The following is a 19154-nucleotide window of genomic DNA, read 5'->3' on the forward strand; positions in this document are numbered from 1 at the left end:
CTTTTGTTGTTTTGTTATTTGTTTACTGTATGTCTTATAGCTTTTTTCTCCCTTATTTCCTTCATTACTGCCTTCCTCTGTATTTAGTTGATATTTTTTTTGCAGCAGATTTTACTAGTTGAATTTTTTAAGTAACAAGTTTTGATTCTTCTTATTTCCTTTTGTGTATATTCTACAGATATTTTGGTTACCATGGGGATTACATACACTGTCCTAAAGTTATGACATTCTATTTTATATTGATACTATCTTAATTTCGATCACATACAAAAACTCTACTTTTTACAGCTCCGTCCTCTTTATATTATTGCTATCACAAATTGTATTTTTATATATTGTGTAACAATTAATATAGACCCATAATTATTTTTATATACTTGTCTTTTAACTCCTGCAAAGAATAACAAATAGAGTTACAAACTAAAATTATATATTTGTTCACATATTTAACTTTCCCAGGGAAGTTTACATTCTCACCTGGCTTTGAGTTCTCATCTAGCATTCTTTCATTTCAACCTGAGGGACGCTGTGAAGCATTTCCTATAAGGCAAGTCTAGTGGTAATGCCGGAGAAGGCGATGGCACCCCACTCCAGTGCTCTCGCCTGGAAAATCCCATGGGTGGGGGAGCCTGGAGGGCTGCAGTCCATGGGGTCGATAGGAGTCGGACACGACTGAGCGACTTCACTTTCACTTTTCACTTTCATGCATTGGAGAAGGCGATGGCACCCCACTCCAGTACTCTTACCTGGAAAATCCCATGGGTGGAGGAGCCTGGTAGGCTGCAGTCCATGGGGTCGATAGGAGTCAGACACGACTGAGCGACTTCCCTTTCACTTTTCACTTTCATGCATTGGAGAAGGAGATGGCAACCCACTCCAGTGTTCTTGCCTGGAGAATCCCAGGGATGGGGGAGCCTGGTGGGCTGCCGTCTATGGGGTCGCACAGAGTCAGACACGACTGAAGCGACTTAGCAGCAGCAGCAGTGGTAATGTATTCCTTCAGGTTTTATTTGTCTGACAATGTCTTAATTTCTCCATTATTTTTGAAGGACAGTTTTGCCACATAGAGAAATCTCAGTTGCTAGTTTTTTTCCTTCAGTACTTTGAATATAGTATCCTACTGGATCTGTCCTGCAAGATTTCTGATGAGATATCCGCTGGTAATCTCACTGGGGATGGTTAGCAGACATTCGGTCCACACTCAAAGGTCCAAGCTATTTAGTGTGGGGCAAAGAGGCTCATGGACATTTTGGGTAGAACTAGATTTCAAAGACCTTTTGGCATGAACTGAATGTCATATGAACCAAATGTCTTATGGATTGAATATCTTATGGATGTTTTGGACAGGACCAAATGTTCTGCAAAGTTGGGAATCCTTTGCACATGCCAAGTTGTGTTTCTCTTGATCCTTTCAAGAATCTCTCTCTGTCTTCTGACAGTTTGATAATACGTATTGCTGTGGGTCTCTGGTTTAATGTTACTTGGATCTCACTGAAGCTTGGATCTCTGCCCCTTTTTTCTCCTTTTGGACTTCCTATAGTGAGTGTATTTGTCTGTTTACTGATTTGCATAAAGTCTCCTAGGACCTCTTCCCTTGTTTTTATTTTTTTTTTCTTTTTGTTTCTCAGACTCAATAATTCAACATGACCTGTCGTCCAGTTTGCACACTCTTTCTTCTGCCTGTTTGAATATGCAGTTGAACTCCTATGGTGAATTTTTCTGTTTAGACAATGTACTTTTCAGCTCCAGAATTTCTGTTTAGTTCTTTTTGAAATCATTTCTGTCTCTTTATTGATATTCTCACTTTGTCCATATGTCCTTGCCTTGATTTCTGTCCATGTTTTTCTTTAGCTCTTTGATCATATTTATGACAGTTGTTTTAAAATTCTTTGTCTTCTAAGTTCAGCGTGTGTGTTTCTTTAGAGACCATTTCTAGTTCCTTTAGACACTGTTTCTGGAGATTTATTTTGTTCTTTGAGCTACGTTTTCCTGTTTCTTTGTATGCCTTATTTTGGAGGGTTAGAGTTAGGCATTTGTAAAGACGTCCCCCCTCTCCCAGCGTTTCAGTCTTCTGGAAAGACCTTTAGTGTTTAGTGGGCTCCTGAGCCTTGAGATCAGCCTGGGATGCAGGCTTGAGATCTTCTCAGGTATTTTCTTGGTATATATCCTGTCTGGTTTGTGTGTATAGTTTAAAAAAAAATTCCCCCAGCTGCTTTTACATGTTGATTTCTCCAAGAGTCTCACCCTGGACTCTTCTTGTGGCCTTAGATATTCTATCATATTCCTCTGCCTGTAATCCCTTGCTCCCAGGCATCCACGGGTCTGTAGTCCCCCTGAAATGTTTACAGGCTGTGACCCATCGCTGCCTTTTGCAGCTTCCAGCCTGAGGTCCAAACCGTACCAACATTTTCTGTCTGATCTCCAAGTCAGATGAGACAGAAACTAGTTCTCTAGGGAGCCCACAAATAGCCCAGAACATTGCAAACAAGTTCCATCTCGCTCCTCCTGTCCTGACGGAGGGGGCTGGAACTCAGGCTGTGTCCTTCTGACTGCACCTTGCTACTCCAGGGAGTAGGTGGGACACAGGTGAGCAAAATCCTGGAATGTGCTACCGTTTTGAATGTGTCTTTTTCTTGACTGGATGTTCACTTGTTTGCTTAAACATTTGGCTTGTTTCCAGAGCTCCTATAAAGTTACTTTAGTCAGTGGTGCAGTTGTTTTTTTGTTATTTCCCTAGGGAGACAAAGGCCTGGAGCTTCCTTCTCCCTGTCTTACTGACGTCACTCAATTGTATATCAGACCTTCTGAGACTTGCATTTTTGAATGGGATGTTTTGCTGTCATTGGTGATAAGTGCGGTGGCGTTAGTTGATACGGTTCCCACTACACCCTCAGCTTCTGATTGCTCTCTGTTTTCTCAGTACAAGCACGGGGGACCCATCATTGCTGTGCAGGTGGAGAACGAGTATGGGTCCTACAACAAAGACCCCGCCTACATGCCTTACATCAAGAAGGTAAGAGTCAGCTCAGCTCACCTCTGCGCAGTCCCTCCACGGGCTCTAGTGTGATGTGTGGGCCTGTCACCCAGCACCGTTTACTAAGCAGTAAATCCTTTCTCCAGACCTTGATTGCAACAGGGTCCTCACTTGTGCCCTCCGTTGGCTGAGTTTAACAGGGATTTTGGTACATATGGTGCTGCGGGGGCTGAGAGTAACGGAACTGCCTTGACAGGACCCTGGAGGCCTTCTTGGAGGTGGAGGTTGCTGATCTGACCCCAGCACTCAAAGCAGCGGCCCCTCCTTCGGCTGCATGTTGGCTCCATCTGGGAATTGTTTAAACTCACTGTGCCCCGGGGCCATATGCCGTCTGTTAAGCAAAGGTCTCTGGGGTGGAGCTCAGACATCCGATTCCAGCGTGCGGGTGGCTGGAGCCCCTGACCAAGTGTGCGGCAGAGCAGGCAAGGGCAGGGCCAGAGTGACACCGAAAAGAACAGGTTCCTACTCAGAGGTGTGCTGCAGTCCATGGGGTTGCAAAGCCTCGGCTGCGATGAGTGACTGAATAACAGCTGCTCAGAACTGGCTCCTCTCGCTCGGCAGCTGAGACCTGGAACAGATGCATCCATTTCCCTAAGCCTCTGCTCTCTTCTGTGAATTGGGACTGATGGGAGGGTTGCCTGTCCCAACTGTATGTGCAGTCAAGTCGCAGGCTCAGTGCTGCTCCAGCATGCTTGGCAGCTGAGACCTGGAACAGATGCATCCATTTTTCTACGCCTCTGCTCTCTTCTGTGAATTGGGACTGATGGGAGGGTTGCCTGTCCCAACTGTATGTGCAGTCAAGTCGCAGACTCAGTGCTGCTCCGGCATCCAGCGAGCGGTCAGCACACAGGACAGTGATGACATCACTGGCACCAGCATTTTGTACTTGGGAGGGTCGGGCCCCGTGTGCGTGGAGAAAGCCTCAGTGCCTCCAGCTGATCTGATGAGAGCTTCTCCGGCCCCCGGTGTCCTGGGTGACCCCTGCTGTCACGGGGAGAGTCATATCCATCTGGGGGCTCCTCCCGTCCCTGCAGATGCTCGGAGGTCCTCACCCAGTGTCCCCCTCCTCCCCTGCAGAGGGGCCAGGCTGCCTCGGGGAGGGTGCTGTTCTTGAAGCCAGATGGGGAGAGCTCAGTCCTTGTCTGGGGCAGGCTCAGGCCAGCGGGGCGTCTTCTGCCGCAGCTCCACCCTGAGACTCCCCTGGGCCAGAGCCCCAGATGCCTGTTCTCCTGTGCCTGTGGGGCTGGGCCAGGCTTCCCCAGTCCCCGGGCTGCAGGGAAGGAAGCTGCTCTGCTGTCTCTCTTACTGGGTGGTGACCCTGGTGTCTGGGATGGGGTGCATAAAGGGACGCTTGCCTGGTCTCGAAGCCCAGGGGAGGCTGGGCTCCTGGGACACATGTTTCTCCCGGCCCCAGGGCCTGGTCCGGGCAGAGGTCAGAGTGTGACGTGGTGGGAGGTGTGAGGAAGGACAGTCTGTTGTCTGACCCCCTCGCAGGCCCTGCAGGACCGGGGGATCGCGGAGCTGCTCCTGACCTCAGACAACCAGGGCGGCCTGAAGAGCGGTGTTCTGGACGGAGGTACCTGCCAGGAGGCCGTTGAGGGTGGGGGCGGCGCCCTGGCCTGAGCTCTTGCGTGCTCGGCGCTGGAGGGGCGGACTGGTGGAGCACCAGGGACACCCAGGGCCCCGCGGATGGCAGGACGCGGGACAGCAAGGTGGGCGTCCAGCAGGGTCCCCAAAGAGGCCAGGCAGACCACGGGCTGGTGTCCGTCAGGGACAGCTCGCTCGCAGCTCGGTCCTCAGGCCCTGTGGGCACCCCCCTCTCCTGGTGCTGGGTCCCCGCCAGCCGCTCCTATTGGAGCAGAGGCCTTCGCCCCGGTCTCCCTGCGCCGCGCCCTCTCCGTGCCCTCCTGAGAGCCCGGCCTGTCCCCGCGGGGCGGCGGTCTCTGCCGGCGCCGCGCTCCCTGCGTCCACGCTCACGGCTCCCAGCGCCTCTGCTCGCCCGAGGGCCGTGGTCCTCTCTCCCCGACGCTGCCCTCTGCAAGGCCGCAGTGGCCCCGAGTGACACGTGCAGTGCCCGCAGCCTCCAACCCGGTACCGTGGGCCTCTTCTCTCACTGGCTTTCGGGCACCTCTGGGCAGCCCCTCCCGGCGCGCCTCCCGAGGGGCCCATGCGGCGGCGCTGTCTCGTCGGTTGGGAACAGGACCCGGGCCCTGGGCTGAGGCGTCGGGCCCCGGAGCGCGCTTCAGCCGCGGGGACCACAGAGGAGTCTTGGGCGGCGGGTGCGGGGTCTCCGGGGCCCCTGGTGGCCCCGCCCCGGCCCCGCCCCTCCACCGCGGGCCCCGCCCCGGCCCCGCCCCTCCACCGCGGGCCCCGCCCCGGCCCCGCCCCTCCACCGCGGGCCCCGCCCCGGCCCCGCCCCTCCACCGCGGGCCCCGCCCCGGCCCCGCCCCTCCACCGCGGGCCCCACCCGCTCCACCTCGGGTCCCACCCCCTCCACCGTGGGCCCCGCCCCTCCACCGCGGGCCCCGCCCGGCCCCACCCCTCCACCGTGGGCCCTGCCCCTACCACGGACCCCACCCACGGCACCGCCTCTCTACCGTGGCCCCCTCCCCTCCACAACGGGGCTCCCCTCCACCACGGCCCCATCCCTGGCCCGTACCTGCTGCCTAGAATGATTTTTTTCAGTTAGTTAAATGAGATTAAAGCAAGACTTTCACCAGGTGAAAGAAATCTTGGAAATGCTCATGAACTGAGAGGCTAGCCTTGAGGTTTATACAGAAGCACGCATGAATAGAGCAGTGAGCGGGAACCTGTGTGCAGCACAGAGCTCAGCTGGGTGCTTGGTGAAGACCCACGGATGGGTAGGGGGCCGCGGGAGGGAGGCCCAGAGGGAGGGGCATGTGTATACCTACAGCTGATCCACGCTGTTGTGCAGCAGACACCAGCAACATTGTGGAGCGGTTATCCCCCAACAAAAACTCAAAACAAAACAATGAAAGAAACACGCGGTGCAGCCTCCGCGGCCCTCGCCCCGAGGTGCCCACTTTGAGCTGTTTACCTTTCACTTTGGCTCTGCCTCCGTGATTCTAAACAACCTGCACAGAGAGCCCTGTAGTGTGCACGTCAAGTCCTCTCTCCTGCCGCCCTGGCCCCGCAGCTTTGCCGGGTGCAGCCGTCCCCCCACCACTGTCCTGATGGGCACGATGCTTGGGGCCTGAGTAAAGGTCCTTACACGGGCCGGGCAGCCCATCGTTGTTCTGGACGGTGTTCATGGCCAGCTCGCTTCCAGTGTAACCACCCATTGGTTTTCCTTTTCTTTCAAAGTTTTTTCTGTCCCTCCTCTTCTCTGTGTCTCTTACACACTTGACCAGCAGCTTCGAGCTCCCATCAGGGTGTTCTAAGACGCCTGTGCCTGTCGGAACCTGATCTAGTCCGATGCCCTCACTGTGTCCCTGGCCCGATGGTGGCCCAGGTCCCCTGGAGTCCGGGTCTGGGGACTTTGAAGTGTCGTCCGTCATTTTCTCCACATGCTGCTGTGACTCAGGCCCTGTGCCTTTGCGGAGCCCGCCTTCCTTGGCTCTCTGTCGGCTGTCGGCTGGACAGAGCAGTCCTGGAGGCTGCTGCTCCCTGCTGTGCAGTCCCGCCTCTTCTCTGGTTCCGTCCTCTGTGGGTCCAAGGCACGTGTTCACCCTCTGCACCGTGTGGCTCTCCAGCTGCCTGTTTTCTCCTTTTCCTTCTACTTTCTGGGCAATTTCCTCAACCACCTTCTCCCCATCCTTGTGTTTCCTGCACCACGTTTTCTTGAATGTATTTCTTTTCTGATGGCCTGCTTGCCAGTGGCTGTGACTAGTGCCCTTCCCTGTGGGGTGACTGGACTGAGGTGGCCGTTCCAATCAGGGGAATCAGGTGTGGGTGTTGGGGGTGACTTTCACAGGATTAAGTGACTCTGGAGGGAACCTTTGGGCTGACACGATGAGAATCTGGGGGCAGGAAGGTGCAGGAGCCATCTTCTGGGCTTCCTCTTCTGCAAGTGCTCGGACCTCTGGGGCTTGGCTTTCTTAGGGGGCCAGGCATGGGGTGAGGGGAGAGGTGGCTGAAGGGGGCCACTGGGCTGTGGTGGGTCATCACCTCTGCTCTCACAGGCTGGTTACGACCCCCCTGCCCCTTTCCTGGCTCCCCAGGTTTCCCTGTACCATGCCCTCTGCGAGTCTCTGGCCGCCCCGCCCCTCCTCACCCTCCTTCTTATTCTCTGGCTCTGGAGGGGGTGGGATGGAGAAGGTGCAGGGCTCCCTCGGCTGGTTTGACCTGTGGCTCCCAGGTTTCTGCTGGGCCGGTTCAGACTGGCCCCCTGTCAGTGTGGCTCTTCGTGTTAGGTGAGGAGATTCCGGATGTGGGGTCTTCTCCATAGCAAGTGGGCCTCCCGGGGTCCCAGCTGATGTTTGGCTTTTTAAATACTTAATTAGTTTTTTATTAGAGTTAAGTTGCTCTCCAGTGTTGTCAAGATCTCTTTTTCGGTTTTTGTTAACTCACCACGTGGCCCCTGGGACCTTCCTTCCCCGACCAGGGATGGAAACTGCGCCTCTGCAGGAGACGCACAGTCTTACCCACCAGATCTCCAGGGAAGCCCCGTGATCAGGGCTCACGTTCCACAGGAGACCACCCAATGAGCATCCATCTTCCTGGGCACAGCAGAGCTCAGGCCAGGGCACGTGGGCCCCTCTGTCCAGGGACAGGAAGCAGGCAAGAGCCTCGGAGCCAAAGTCTGCCTGAGGGCTGGCCGAGTCCATGCCCCTGGGTCAAACATGACACAGTGTTCTCGGTGCGCTTTTCCCTGGTGGGAAGCCGTGGGGACTCTTGCTGGGGATGGGACAGAACACTAGCCCTCCTCTAAGGCGTAAAAGGGGAGTCTTCTTAGATGGTCACCCAGTGCTGGAGGCTGGGGGTGCAAAGTGAACGTCAGACTGCGGGCTCCTGCGAAGGAGGAATTAAAGGAAGTGCACGCTCAGGTTGTGAAAATTATGTAAGTCAAACACAGCTGCTTAGTGAGCAGATCTCTGTAAGGTCTGTGCTGAGTGGTGGAATTTCCAAGATGAACCAGCCAAGTCTCCTGGCGACAGAGGAACTAAACTCTTGGTCGGCGGTTGGAGACGGTGTCAGGGTCAGTCTACTTGCTGGTGAGCTGAGGACGTCAGGGGTGTTCAGCCCTCCAGGCGAGGGGTGATCGCTGTCCCCTGTGTCCTTCCTGCCCGCAGTGCTGGCCACCATCAACCTCCAGTCACAGTCGGAGCTGCAGCTGTTCACCACCATCCTGCTGGGCGCACAGGTGCGTGCGCGCTGAGCCTGGGTCAGTGTCAGGGGCTTCAGTGGGCGGGGGGACCACGGGGCTCGGCCTTCAGCTCTGCCCCCTTCCCCATGCACGGCCCACCCCGCCCCATGCTGCCTGCCCCTGGGGAGGGGAGCCTGGTGCCAGAAGGTGTGTGGAGGTGAGTTCCTGCCTCTTGATGAGAAAGGGGGCCTTTCTGAAGGCCTGGAACTTGAGAGCTCCATGGACTCAGTGAGCCCCCAACGTGCTCCGTGTGGGGAAGGTGCTTCACTGCCTGGGTCTGGCCTTGACCCGCCGGGACTCTCGGGGCCCAGAAAGGCTGTTGTCTGTTGTCTTCAGCTGGCTGGGGGCACGGCCTATCAGGCTGGCGTGGAGTGGCCCTCACGGACGATGAGGCTTCAAGGCCGCCCTCCCCTGCCTTAGTGCGGGTGGGCGGGTGTCCTCTCTGAGACCCTCGCCTGGAGGGGTTAGGGTGCTGGAGGGCTTGCCCCTGACCCAGCACAGATGCTGTGGGGTGCTGGGGCACCCCCATCCCAGCTGCTGCTGTCGGAAGGCAGGGGTGAGGTCCAGAGGCTCATCCACAGGAGCCCTGGGCAGTGGGAGGTCCCCAGGGCTGGCCCCGCCCCACGCTTGGAGGGATGGGCAGGGAGGAGGCAGGATGGCGGGAGGGAGGGAGGTGCGCAGGTGGGCACCAGCCCCGTCCGCCCTCCCTCCCACACCCTGTGCCATGCCTGCTGGCAGGGTTCTGAGGCCACAGGGCCTCTGCCCTCAGGGACACTGAGACCCACTTGGGAAGAGCCCTGCGAGGTATACAGTCGCCCTCAAGGTCGTCTAGGAAAAGACGGTGCTGTGACCCTCAGCTTCTCCTCCTTCTTCTGGGAAGTGGAGGTTGTGCTGGAACTGACTCGTAGGGCCGCTGGAGGATCAAGTGGGTGATGTTTGGGGAGCACCCAGGACAGCTGTGCTCCCCATGGGCACCATGGAGTTGCACTTGGAGAGGTGGCTCAGGGCCAGCTAGCCTGCCCACTGCACCCGCCGCCAGCACCAGTGGCTTCTTGCCCGCTGCTCAGCTGCATGTTTTCCTCCAGAAAGGGGCCGTGGACCCATCCCGGTTCAGGTCAGAGGCCCCGTCTGGTGCTCAGGGGTTTCACACGCACCCCGCCAGCCCCAGTCTGTGCCCAGTGACCGGAGGGTGGATGTGGGCATCTCCAGGCGCCTCCCAGGGCTGGGCCGTGTGTGCTGACAGCTCCAGCTGCCTTGTCTCGTGTGACTGTCCCAGTAGCCCTGTCACTGGCCGCTGTGCGTCTGTTCTCCAGTTCAGGACACAGATTCCAGGACAGAGGCCCCCGGCAATCAGGTCAGGGCACGCAGCACAGTTGGTGCTGAGCCAGCCCCAAGCCACAGTGACTTGGGCTGTCGGCCGAAGTCCAGCCCTGGCCCTCAGCCTGGAGCTCCTCCCCGCAGGGGAGACTGCTGACCTGTGTGACTAGCGACCCTCGTTAGTGACCCAAATGTGGTACGAGTGTCCCCTTGGGAGGAGGGCAGCCTGGAGGAAGCTGAGCCCATGGCTTTCCCGTGGCGCGGTCAGGACCATCTCAGTGGACCATGATTCTGCGGTCCCCAGATGGAACGGGGGTGCATGTGCACCGGGGACCCTGACCGCCAGGCCGCCAGCTGCAGGAGCGCCCCCTGTGGGAGGGAGGAAGGTGCGTGGGGCCGGGAGCTGGGGCGGTGTTGGTGCAGCCCCTGGGCAGCTCCCTCGAAGGTCAGCATGTGGCTGAGGAAGGGCTGGGCGGGCGGAGGTGCCAGCTAACTACTCCCTTTGGTGCACAGGGTAGTCAGCCCAAGATGGTGATGGAGTACTGGACGGGCTGGTTTGACTCGTGGGGTGGCCCCCACTACATCCTGGACTCCTCAGGTGGGTGCTCGGCGGACCCCGTGCAGCCTGTGCTGGCCTCTGACGCAGGACTGAGCTCCAGAGGAGCTGCCGATGGTGTGAACTGGCTGCCATGTGGCACTCTGGGCATCTGTGCGCACAGGCAGCTCCTGAGAACGTCCAGAGTCCTCTGTCTCGACAGGGGAAGGAGCAGTCAGACACCCCTCTGGGATCTTTGTAATAGTTCTGGAGTAGTGATGAATGACCGTCACTGGCATCCAGCCGACACAGGACGTGTGTAAAAAGGAGACAAAAACCCAGAGTCCAGAACAGACGTGTCCATGTGTGTAGTGCAGGCGTTCTCTGTCTGTACTCTGCGTGCACGTGCAGGTGTGGGTGTGGGCAGGTGTGAGTGGGTGTGGGCGGGTGTGGGTGTGGGCAGGTGTGAGTGTGGCCGGGTGTGAGTGGGTGTGAGCGGATGTGGGTGTGGGCGGGTGTGAGTGGGTGTGGGCGGGTGTGGGTGTGGCCGGGTGTGAGTGGGTGTGGACGGGTGTGGGTGTGGGCGGGTGTGAGTGGGTGTGGGCGGGTGTGGGTGTGGGCGAGTGTGAGTGTGGCCGGGTGTGAGTGGGTGTGGGCGGGTGTGGGTGTGGGCAGGTGTGAGCAGGTGTTGGCAGGTGGAGCTGTGGGCAGGTGTGGGTATGAGCGGATGGGAGTGGGTGTGGGCGGGTGTGAGCGGGTGTGGGTGTGGGCAGGTGTGAGTGGGTGTGGGCAGGTGTAAGCGAGTGTGGGCAGGTGGAGGTGTGGGCAGGTGTGGGTATGAGTGGATGTGAGTGGGAGTAGGCAGGTGTGGGCGAGTGTGGGCAGGTGTGGGTGTGGGTGACTGTGAGCGGGTGTGGGCAGGTGTGGGCAAGCGTGGGCAGGTGGAGGTGTGGACGAGTGTGAGCAGGTGCGGGTGTGTGTGGGTGTGAGCAGGTGTGGGCAGGTGTGGGCGAGTGTGGGCAGGTGTGGGTGTGTGTGGGTGTGAGCAGGTGTGGGCAGGTGTGGGTGAGTGTGGGCGGGTGTTAGCAGGTGTGGGCAGGTGTGGGCGGGTATGGGTGGGTGTGGGCGGGTGGAGGTGTGGGCGGGTGTGAGCAGGTGGAGGTGTGGGCAGGTATGGGTGTGGGTGGGTGTGAGAGGGTGTGGGCAGGTGTGGGCGAGTGTGGGCAGGTGGAGGTGTGGGCAGGTGCGGGCAGATGTGAGAGGCCCAGAAGCCCGGCTTCCTGCGCTGTGAGATGTGGACGCCCCCACTGCTGTGGAGGATGCAGAGACCGCCCCCGCCGTGACCTCTCGTTTTGAAGACCTGGGTGCTTCTGGGCTTCGCTGGTGGCTCAGCAAAGAACGTGCCAGGAACACAGGAGGTCCAGGGTCTGTGCTCACAGACCACATTGCAGGCAGCCTCCCTGCACGTCAGCTGGGCGCACCTGGCATTTCCCTGGGGTGAATCCCCAGCTAGCACTGCTTCCTTCACGCGGGCGTGATCTTCTCCAGGAAGAGGACTGTCAAAGATGTCCGTTCCCCCCAGATTCATCAACAGCCAGTGTTATTAATCAATAATGGTAACATTTGCTGTCTGACAGGGGCCTTGCTTGGCTCCCCTGTGGCTCAGTGGTAATGAATCTGCCTGCAGTGCAGGAGACGTGGGTTCAATCGCTGGGTCCAGAAAACCCCCTGGAGGAGGAAATGGCGACCATCTCCAGTGCTGTTGCCTGGAGAATCCCATGGACAGAGGAGCCTGGTGGGCTGTAGTTCGTGGGGTCGCAGAGAGGCAGACGTGACTCAGCGACTAAACAGCAGCGCCTTGTTCAGCTCTTTTCCTTCAGCTGGTGCAGGGGTTTCAAACTGTATGTGATGTTCATTAACCGTGCATGTTACTCCTCCACTGATCCTGTGCGTGTGGTGGGCTTGTTCTCCAGCCCAAGTAGGGTGGGGGGGCGCTCAGACCATGCCTCTAATCAGGTCCTCCAGGTGAGCAGCGGGCGAAGCCCCCTGGGCAGGGGGTGGGGGGCGCGGCCCCGGCTGCAGCCTGGCCCCAGGCAGACTCATCTGGGAACTGAAAGCCGAGCACTGGACTCTGGGCCTCTGGCCACGGACTGCGGCTGGGGTCAGGGAAGCCACGGGCTGGAGCCGTGAGGGGCCTCCCAGGGGCTCAGGGCTTGTGACCGCTTGGCCATCAGACGTCCCTCCCTGCAGAGGTCTTGAACACGGTGTCGGCCATCGTCAAAGCCGGCTCGTCCATCAACCTGTACATGTTCCATGGGGGCACCAACTTCGGCTTCATCGGAGGAGCCATGCACTTCCAGGACTACAAGCCCGATGTCACCAGCTACGGTGCGTATCCCCGATGGGGCACTCACAGCACTCCTGGGCACTCCAGGGGTGTCCCTCGGGGACAGCGGCTGGCACCTCCCATGTGAAGGCGAGGTTTTGTCCGGACTGTCACCGAAGCTTCCAGGGTGTGGGAGACCAGTTGGCTGGGGAAGGAAGCACAGCCCAGGCCAGGAGGGGTGGCCCTTGGGGGCCTCCCGCCTGCCGAGTGGGGTCTGGACACTCTGGGGCCGTCCACGTGTTCAGTGTGTGTGGCATTCTGACTGACGGGCGGCTCACGTCAAGCATTTGCCTGTGGCATTGCTGGGGCGAGGAGCCCACTGCTGAGCCCGCCTCCTCCCGCGACGTTGTCCTGGGGCCTGTCTGGTGTCTCGCAGACTACGATGCAGTGCTGACGGAGGCTGGGGACTACACGGCCAAGTACACAAAGCTCCGGGAGTTCTTCGGCTCCATGGCAGGTACCTGCATGCTGGCCGCTGCTCTGAGACCTCAGGAAACTGGCTTCCTCCCCTTCCCCCTCACCATCCTCCCACATCTCTCTCGTCGTCGCACCGTCCTCCCCTCCTCCTCCCCTCCCCCTGTCCTCCCCCCTCCCCCCGACCTCCCCGTCCCCCATCACCCTCCCCTCCCCCACCATCCTCCCCTCCCCCACCCCACCCCACCTCCCTGTGCAGGAACTTCCTAGAAAGGACAGGGAAGTATGAGCGACTGTTGTCATCTGAGTAGGGGTCTTGCCAGCTTCACCTCCTCACAGGTGTCTATGTTTCGAAGAGTGTGAGAAGCAAGCCCTGTCCAGCCCTCATCTTCCTGGGGGTTCTCTGTGTGGCTGGCAGGGGTGTGCTCTGCTGTGTGTGGGCAGGAGCCGGGGCCAGTGGTGGCTGGGGGCGCAGTGACTGTCGGGTCCTTTGGGGACGCCCACCGTCTGCTTGTGGTGCAGGGGCCCCTCTTCCCGTCCCGCCCGACCTTCTTCCCAAGACGGCGTATGACCCAGTGACACCAGCTTTCTACGTGTCCCTGTGGGATGCCCTGAACTTCCTGGAGCTGGTGAGTGCAAGCTGGGCCCTGGGCTCAGGGCCTCATCCCCCGCCACGGACTGCGGACTGCAGCTGGGCCCACAGACGCTCTGAGCTTCCTGCAGCTACTGAGCTGGAGGATGAAGAGAACAAGTCTCCACGGGGCTCCACCCTGGCCTCAGCTCAAAGTGCAGAGGACAGGCTGACGGGAGGAGGAGGGGGGAGGGAATGCAGGGAGCCAGAGGAGGAGCACAGAGGAGGGGGGGGGATGCAGGGAGCCAGAGGAGGAGCATGGAGGAGGGGGTAGGGATGCAGGGAGCCAGAGGAGGAGCACGGGGGGGGGGGGATGCAGGGAGCCAGAGGAGGAGCGCGGAGGAGGGGGGAGGGATGCACGGAGCCAGAGGAGGAGCATGGAGGAGGGGGTAGGGATGCAGGGAGCCAGAGGAGGAGCATGGAGGAGGAGGGGGGATGCAGGGAGCCAGAGGAGGAGCACGGAGGAGGGGGGGGGATGCAGGGAGCCAGAGGAGGAGCACGGAGGAGGGGGGGGATGCAGGGAGCCAGAGGAGGAGCACGGAGGAGGGGGGGGATGCAGGGAGCCAGAGGAGGAGCACGGAGGAGGGGGGGGATGCAGGGAGCCAGAGGAGGAGCACGGAGGAGGGGGGGGATGCAGGGAGCCAGAGGAGGAGCACGGAGGAGGGGGGGGATGCAGGGAGCCAGAGGAGGAGCACGGAGGAGGGGGGGGGATGCAGGGAGCCAGAGGAGGAGCACGGAGGAGCAAGGGGGCCGAGGCGGGGTCCACCCTGAGCCCCAGGCCCCTGTGCTCAGCTTCCTTCTGTCCCTGTCCCCTGACCCTGATGAGGAATCAGACAGGACTGTGGCACTTGCCCGAGTGACAGCAAATAGAAAGCGGTCATCCTTACCACGCCCCATGTGCTGACCCCACGAGGCCGCCCGCACCCTGTGCCCCGCGCCCTGGAAGGCGAGGTGGCCTCTTTCAGTCAGCCTCACCCCCGTCTCCTGTCCGTGCAGCCGGTCACCTCGGAGCACCCGGTCAACATGGAGAACCTCCCGATCAACGGGGGCAGCGGGCAGTCCTTCGGGTACACACTATACGAGACCACAATCACTGCGTCCGGCGTCCTCACTGCCCTTGTGCGTGACCGGGGACAGGTAGGGGCAACCCCGCACCCAGATGCTCCCACGTGTGGAGATGGCCCCACACCGCCGCCTCCATTTCCTCCCCACCCCTGGGCCCTCCCCTCTGCGTACCGGGCCGGGACCCCCAGGACCCCGCCGACGCTGTGGCCCGCACCTGCTCCTCGGGCAGGTGTTCCTGAACACGTTCTTCCTGGGGACCCTCGACTACAAGAAGAAGACGATCGTCATCCCCACGGTCCAGGTTTGTCCGGGCGGGGGCCGGAAGGGGGCCGGGACTGGGGGTTGCCACAGAGGTGGGGTGAGTGTGGCTCTGTGATCAGGGACCCTGTCCCGTGCTCAGAGTTCAGGGAGAACTGGGGCGCCACCGAGAAAGCCCGAGGGGCGGCTGGGGCTTCCTCAGGGCGCCCTGTGCTGCCCACAGGGGTTCACGACGCTGAGGATCCTGGTGGAGAACTGCGGGAGAGTCAACTACGGGGACAACATCGACCAGCAGCGCAAAGGTGGGTCTTGGTGCCGCCCACCTGGCCTTCCCCACAGGAGCACCGCGGGGCACGGGGCTGTGCCACAGGGGCTCCAGGGTGGATGGGGGTTCCTGGAGCCCCTGGAGGGGTGAGTCCTGGGATCCCTCTGGAGGGATGAATCCTAGGCACCCCTGGAGGGGTGAGTCCTAGGGACCCCTGGAGGGGTGAGTCCTGGGGTCCCTCTGGAGGGATGAGTCCTAGGGACCCCTGGAGGGGTGAGTCCTGGGAGCCCCTGGAGGGATGAGTCCTGGGATCCCCCTGGAAGGGTGAGTCCTGGGAGCCTCTGGAGGGGTGAGTCCTGGGGGTCCCTTGCAGGGTGAGTCCTAGGGACCCCTGGAGGGATGAGTCCTGGGGTCCCTCTGGAGGGGTGAGTCCTGGGGTCCCTCTGGAGGGATGAGTCCTAGGGACCCCTGGAGGGGTGAGTCCTGGGGTCCCTCTGGAGGGGGTGAGTCCTGGGAGCCTCTGGAGGGGTGAGACCTGGGGGGCCCTGGAGGGGTGAGTCCTAGGGACCCCTGGAGGGGTGAGTCCTGGGGTCTCTCTGGAGGGGTGAGTCCTGGGGTCCCTCTGGAGGGGTGAGTCCTGGGGTACCCTGGAGGGGTGAGTCCTGGGAGCCCCTGGAGGGGTGAGTCCTGGGGTACCCTGGAGGGGTGAGTCCTGGGGTACCCTGGAGGGGTGAGTCCTGGGGTCCCCCTGGAAGGGTGAGTCCTGGGAGCCTCTGGAGGGGTGAGTCCTGGGAGCCCCTGGAGGGGTGAGTCCTGGGGTCCCCCTGGAAGGGTGAGTCCTGGAAGCCTCTGGAGGGGTGAATCCTAGGCACCCCTGGAGGGGTGAGTCCTGGGAACCCCTGGAGGGATGAGCCCTGGGGTCCCCCTGGAGGGGTGAGTCCTGGGAGCCCCTGGAGGGATGAGTCCTGGGATCCCCCTGGAAGGGTGAGTCCTGGGAGCCTCTGGAGGGGTGAGTCCTGGGGGTCCCTTGCAGGGTGAGTCCTAGGGACCCCTGGAGGGATGAGTCCTGGGGTCCCTCTGGAGGGATGAGTCCTAGGGACCCCTGGAGGGGTGAGACCTGGGGGGCCCTGGAGGGGTGAGTCCTAGGGACCCCTGGAGGGGTGAGTCCTGGGGTCCCTCTGGAGGGGTGAGTCCTGGGGTCCCTCTGGAGGGGTGAGTCCTGGGGTACCCTGGAGGGGTGAGTCCTGGGAGCCTCTGGAGGGGTGAGACCTGGGGGGCCCTGGCGGGGTGAGTCCTGGGGTCCCTCTGGAAGGGTAAGTCCTGGGGTACCCTGGAGGGGGTTAGTCCTAGGAGCCCCTGGAGGGGGTGAGTCCTGAGGGACCCTGGAGGGGTGAGTCCTGGGGGCTTTCTGAACCTTCTCTCTCTTCTTATCTATCAAACCCGCGGGGTTTCATGCAGTCTGAGATAGGAGCTGGATGAGAACCCCCCAGACCCCTGGGGCCTCCCTCAGGCTCGCAGCCATGGCCTCCCCTGCTCCCCCGTCCTCCTGGGGTCCCTGGCCGGGTCACTGGTCTGCTCCATCTGGGCCGCAGAACACTGACCTCAGTAGCTGCAGGCTAAGATGTCCTGGTCAAACCCGTCATTTGGGTCTCCTTTTCTATTGAAAGCCTCAACCCCAAAGGGAGTGCCCTCCAGAAGGCCCAGAGGCAGACGCCACCTCGGGCCCCCTCATAGCCACCCCGGGCAACCCCCAGAAGACCCAGAGGCAGATGCCACCGGGCGCCCCATTAGAAGGCCCAGAGACAGAGGCCAGCCCAGGCGGGCCCTCAGAAGGCCCAGAAGCCTGGGGCTGGCAGACTCCACCCGCTGGCTCGCAGGGCTTTGGGATGGCAGGGAAGAAATTAGTGTGTGAAGAGCCCCCTGGGGAGCTGGCCTCTCCGGGGAGGGGAGTCTTTTCTGGAACTTTCCGGAAGCAGTCCAAGTATGTGCCTGGCCCGCTGGGCCCCTGTCGGCCCTCCTCGCCCAGTGTCCTGACCCCTTTCCACAGGTATCATTGGAAATGTCTATCTGAACGATTCTCCCCTGAAAAAATTCAAAATCTACAGCCTGGAGATGGACAGGAGCTTTCTGCAGAGGTCTGTCCCGCCCTATGCCACCCGAGGGCAGAAGACGCTGCCCTGCCTCGCCCCTGCCCTGCTCCGCCCCGCCCCGGGGTCCCTGGGACCCCCTCCCCAACCATTGCCACAGGCCATAGGGCGGGCGGGGGCTCTGGACACAGGCGACCCGTGAAGGGCCCCTCCCTGTCCGTCTGCCCGCAGGTTCACTGCAGACAAGTGGAAACCTCTGACGGAGGAGCCCATGTTCCCTGCGTTCTTCCTGGGAGCCCTGTCTGTCTTGGACTCCCCCTATGACACCTTTGTGAAGCTGGAGGTGTGTATCCCCCACCGGGGCGTGCACACCGCGTGTGCCCACAGGCACTCCGTCGTGGCGTCCCTGGTGGAGAGCACTGGGCGGGCTTCTCAGGGCCAAGACTTGGGGTCCAGTCTGAGCCGAGCACCCTGCGGGGGCAGCTGCAGGCTGGGGGCAGTCCTGGCTGGTCCCTCGGAAGGCAAGAGCTCCTGTCACTCTTGAGTTCAGCCAACTGATGCGTCCTTCTGCTTCTCGTAGGGCTGGGAAAAGGGGGTCGTGTTCATCAACAACCAGAACCTCGGCCGCTACTGGAACATCGGGCCCCAGGAGACCCTCTACCTCCCAGGCGCCTGGCTGGACGTAGGCTTAAATAAGGTGGGGGCTTGTCCCCTGGGACCCCTCCTCAGCCCCGCCCTCCCTGCCCCGCCGCGTTTCCCAGGGGGCCTGGGTGGGAGGGAGAGGACAGACGTTCCGCCCGGAGACAGGCTGGCCATCTCCCCCAGATCATCGTCTTTGAAGAGAAGATGGCACAACGGATAATCCAGTTCGTGGACACGCCCAACCTGGGCCAGCACGAGTACGTGCACTGAGCCGCCCAGGCCCGAGACCCCGCTGACCGCTGACCGGCCTGTGCCTGCTCCGGCCGCCCTTGGGAGTCTGCCTGCGGCTGCAGTTCACCCTTGCCCTGCAGGACCGGAGGCTCGAGGAGAGGGTGAGGGGCCCTCCCTCCCGGAGCGCCTCCCCGCTCCCCTGGGCCACACGGGGACTGTTCACTGTGGGGGCTGGTGGGGCCCGGCTCCTGAGTGCTTGCTCCTCTGCCCCTGGCCCAGCCGTGCCCTCGTCCCTGTGGCCCCAGCTCTGAGCTGGGGCGCACGTGCTGTCCATGGAGGGTGGGGGGAGCCCGCTGTCCCTTCACGACCTGCCCAGGTCTCTCTGCCATCCTGGGAGGACGCCAGTGCAGTGCAGAGCCTGCGGCCTCCTCTGCGCTCCCCAGGGTCGCATCTGAGAGTTGGGCCTCACCTCCTGCATCCACTCGTTCCCTCCCCGCTCCACGTGACGAAGCATCCACTGAGAGGAAAGGCCACTGCTCTGGGGAATTGGGGGGGGCGGGGCCGGGCAGCCTCCTCCCACATGTGCATCCAGACCCCCAGGTGTGCCCAGGGGTGAGTCCTCTGCGGGGCTCCAATTCACTGCCCTGAGTTGCAATAAAGCCACAGAGTTGATTCCAGGCCTGCTTGGCAGTGTCTCTCTGACTGGGTCTGTGTGCGGGGAGCTGAGACACGGGCTTGTGGGGCTGGGCACAGAGTCAGCCCAGCTGGTGGGGAATGCAGACCGTCTGGTGGGCAGGAGGCGGCTGGGCCGGCGGGCGCGCGTCCTCACGGACCTGCATTCTGCCACCAACGGAGGCTCTTCTGTAATAGCCCCAGTCCAAGGGCGGATTCCTCCCGGGAGTGGGACACGGCTCAGGTCTCCCGGGGGCACCAGTGTGCCGCCCCCGGGCCCACAAGCCGGGT

General features: G+C 60.8%; 1 protein-coding gene across 1 annotated transcript in view; it reads left to right on the forward strand.

Annotated features, from left to right (window-relative positions):
• Window positions 1-18868, forward strand: part of GLB1L2 (galactosidase beta 1 like 2) — a 39881-nt gene extending 21013 nt beyond the window's left edge. The window contains exons 6-19 of the mRNA XM_005216620.4: window positions 2921-3013; window positions 4529-4610; window positions 8287-8357; window positions 10191-10275; window positions 12463-12600; window positions 12975-13055; window positions 13535-13641; window positions 14640-14780; window positions 14938-15009; window positions 15190-15268; window positions 17279-17366; window positions 17550-17661; window positions 17899-18015; window positions 18144-18868. Coding sequence (XP_005216677.2) covers window positions 2921-3013; window positions 4529-4610; window positions 8287-8357; window positions 10191-10275; window positions 12463-12600; window positions 12975-13055; window positions 13535-13641; window positions 14640-14780; window positions 14938-15009; window positions 15190-15268; window positions 17279-17366; window positions 17550-17661; window positions 17899-18015; window positions 18144-18230 — 1353 coding nt within the window. The 3' untranslated portion in view covers window positions 18231-18868. The remainder of the gene's footprint in view (window positions 1-2920; window positions 3014-4528; window positions 4611-8286; window positions 8358-10190; window positions 10276-12462; window positions 12601-12974; window positions 13056-13534; window positions 13642-14639; window positions 14781-14937; window positions 15010-15189; window positions 15269-17278; window positions 17367-17549; window positions 17662-17898; window positions 18016-18143) is intronic.
• Window positions 18869-19154: the final 286 nt, after the last annotated feature.

Source organism: Bos taurus, chromosome 15, assembly GCF_002263795.3.
Source record: "Bos taurus isolate L1 Dominette 01449 registration number 42190680 breed Hereford chromosome 15, ARS-UCD2.0, whole genome shotgun sequence".
NCBI classification, from domain to species: domain Eukaryota; kingdom Metazoa; phylum Chordata; class Mammalia; order Artiodactyla; family Bovidae; genus Bos; species Bos taurus.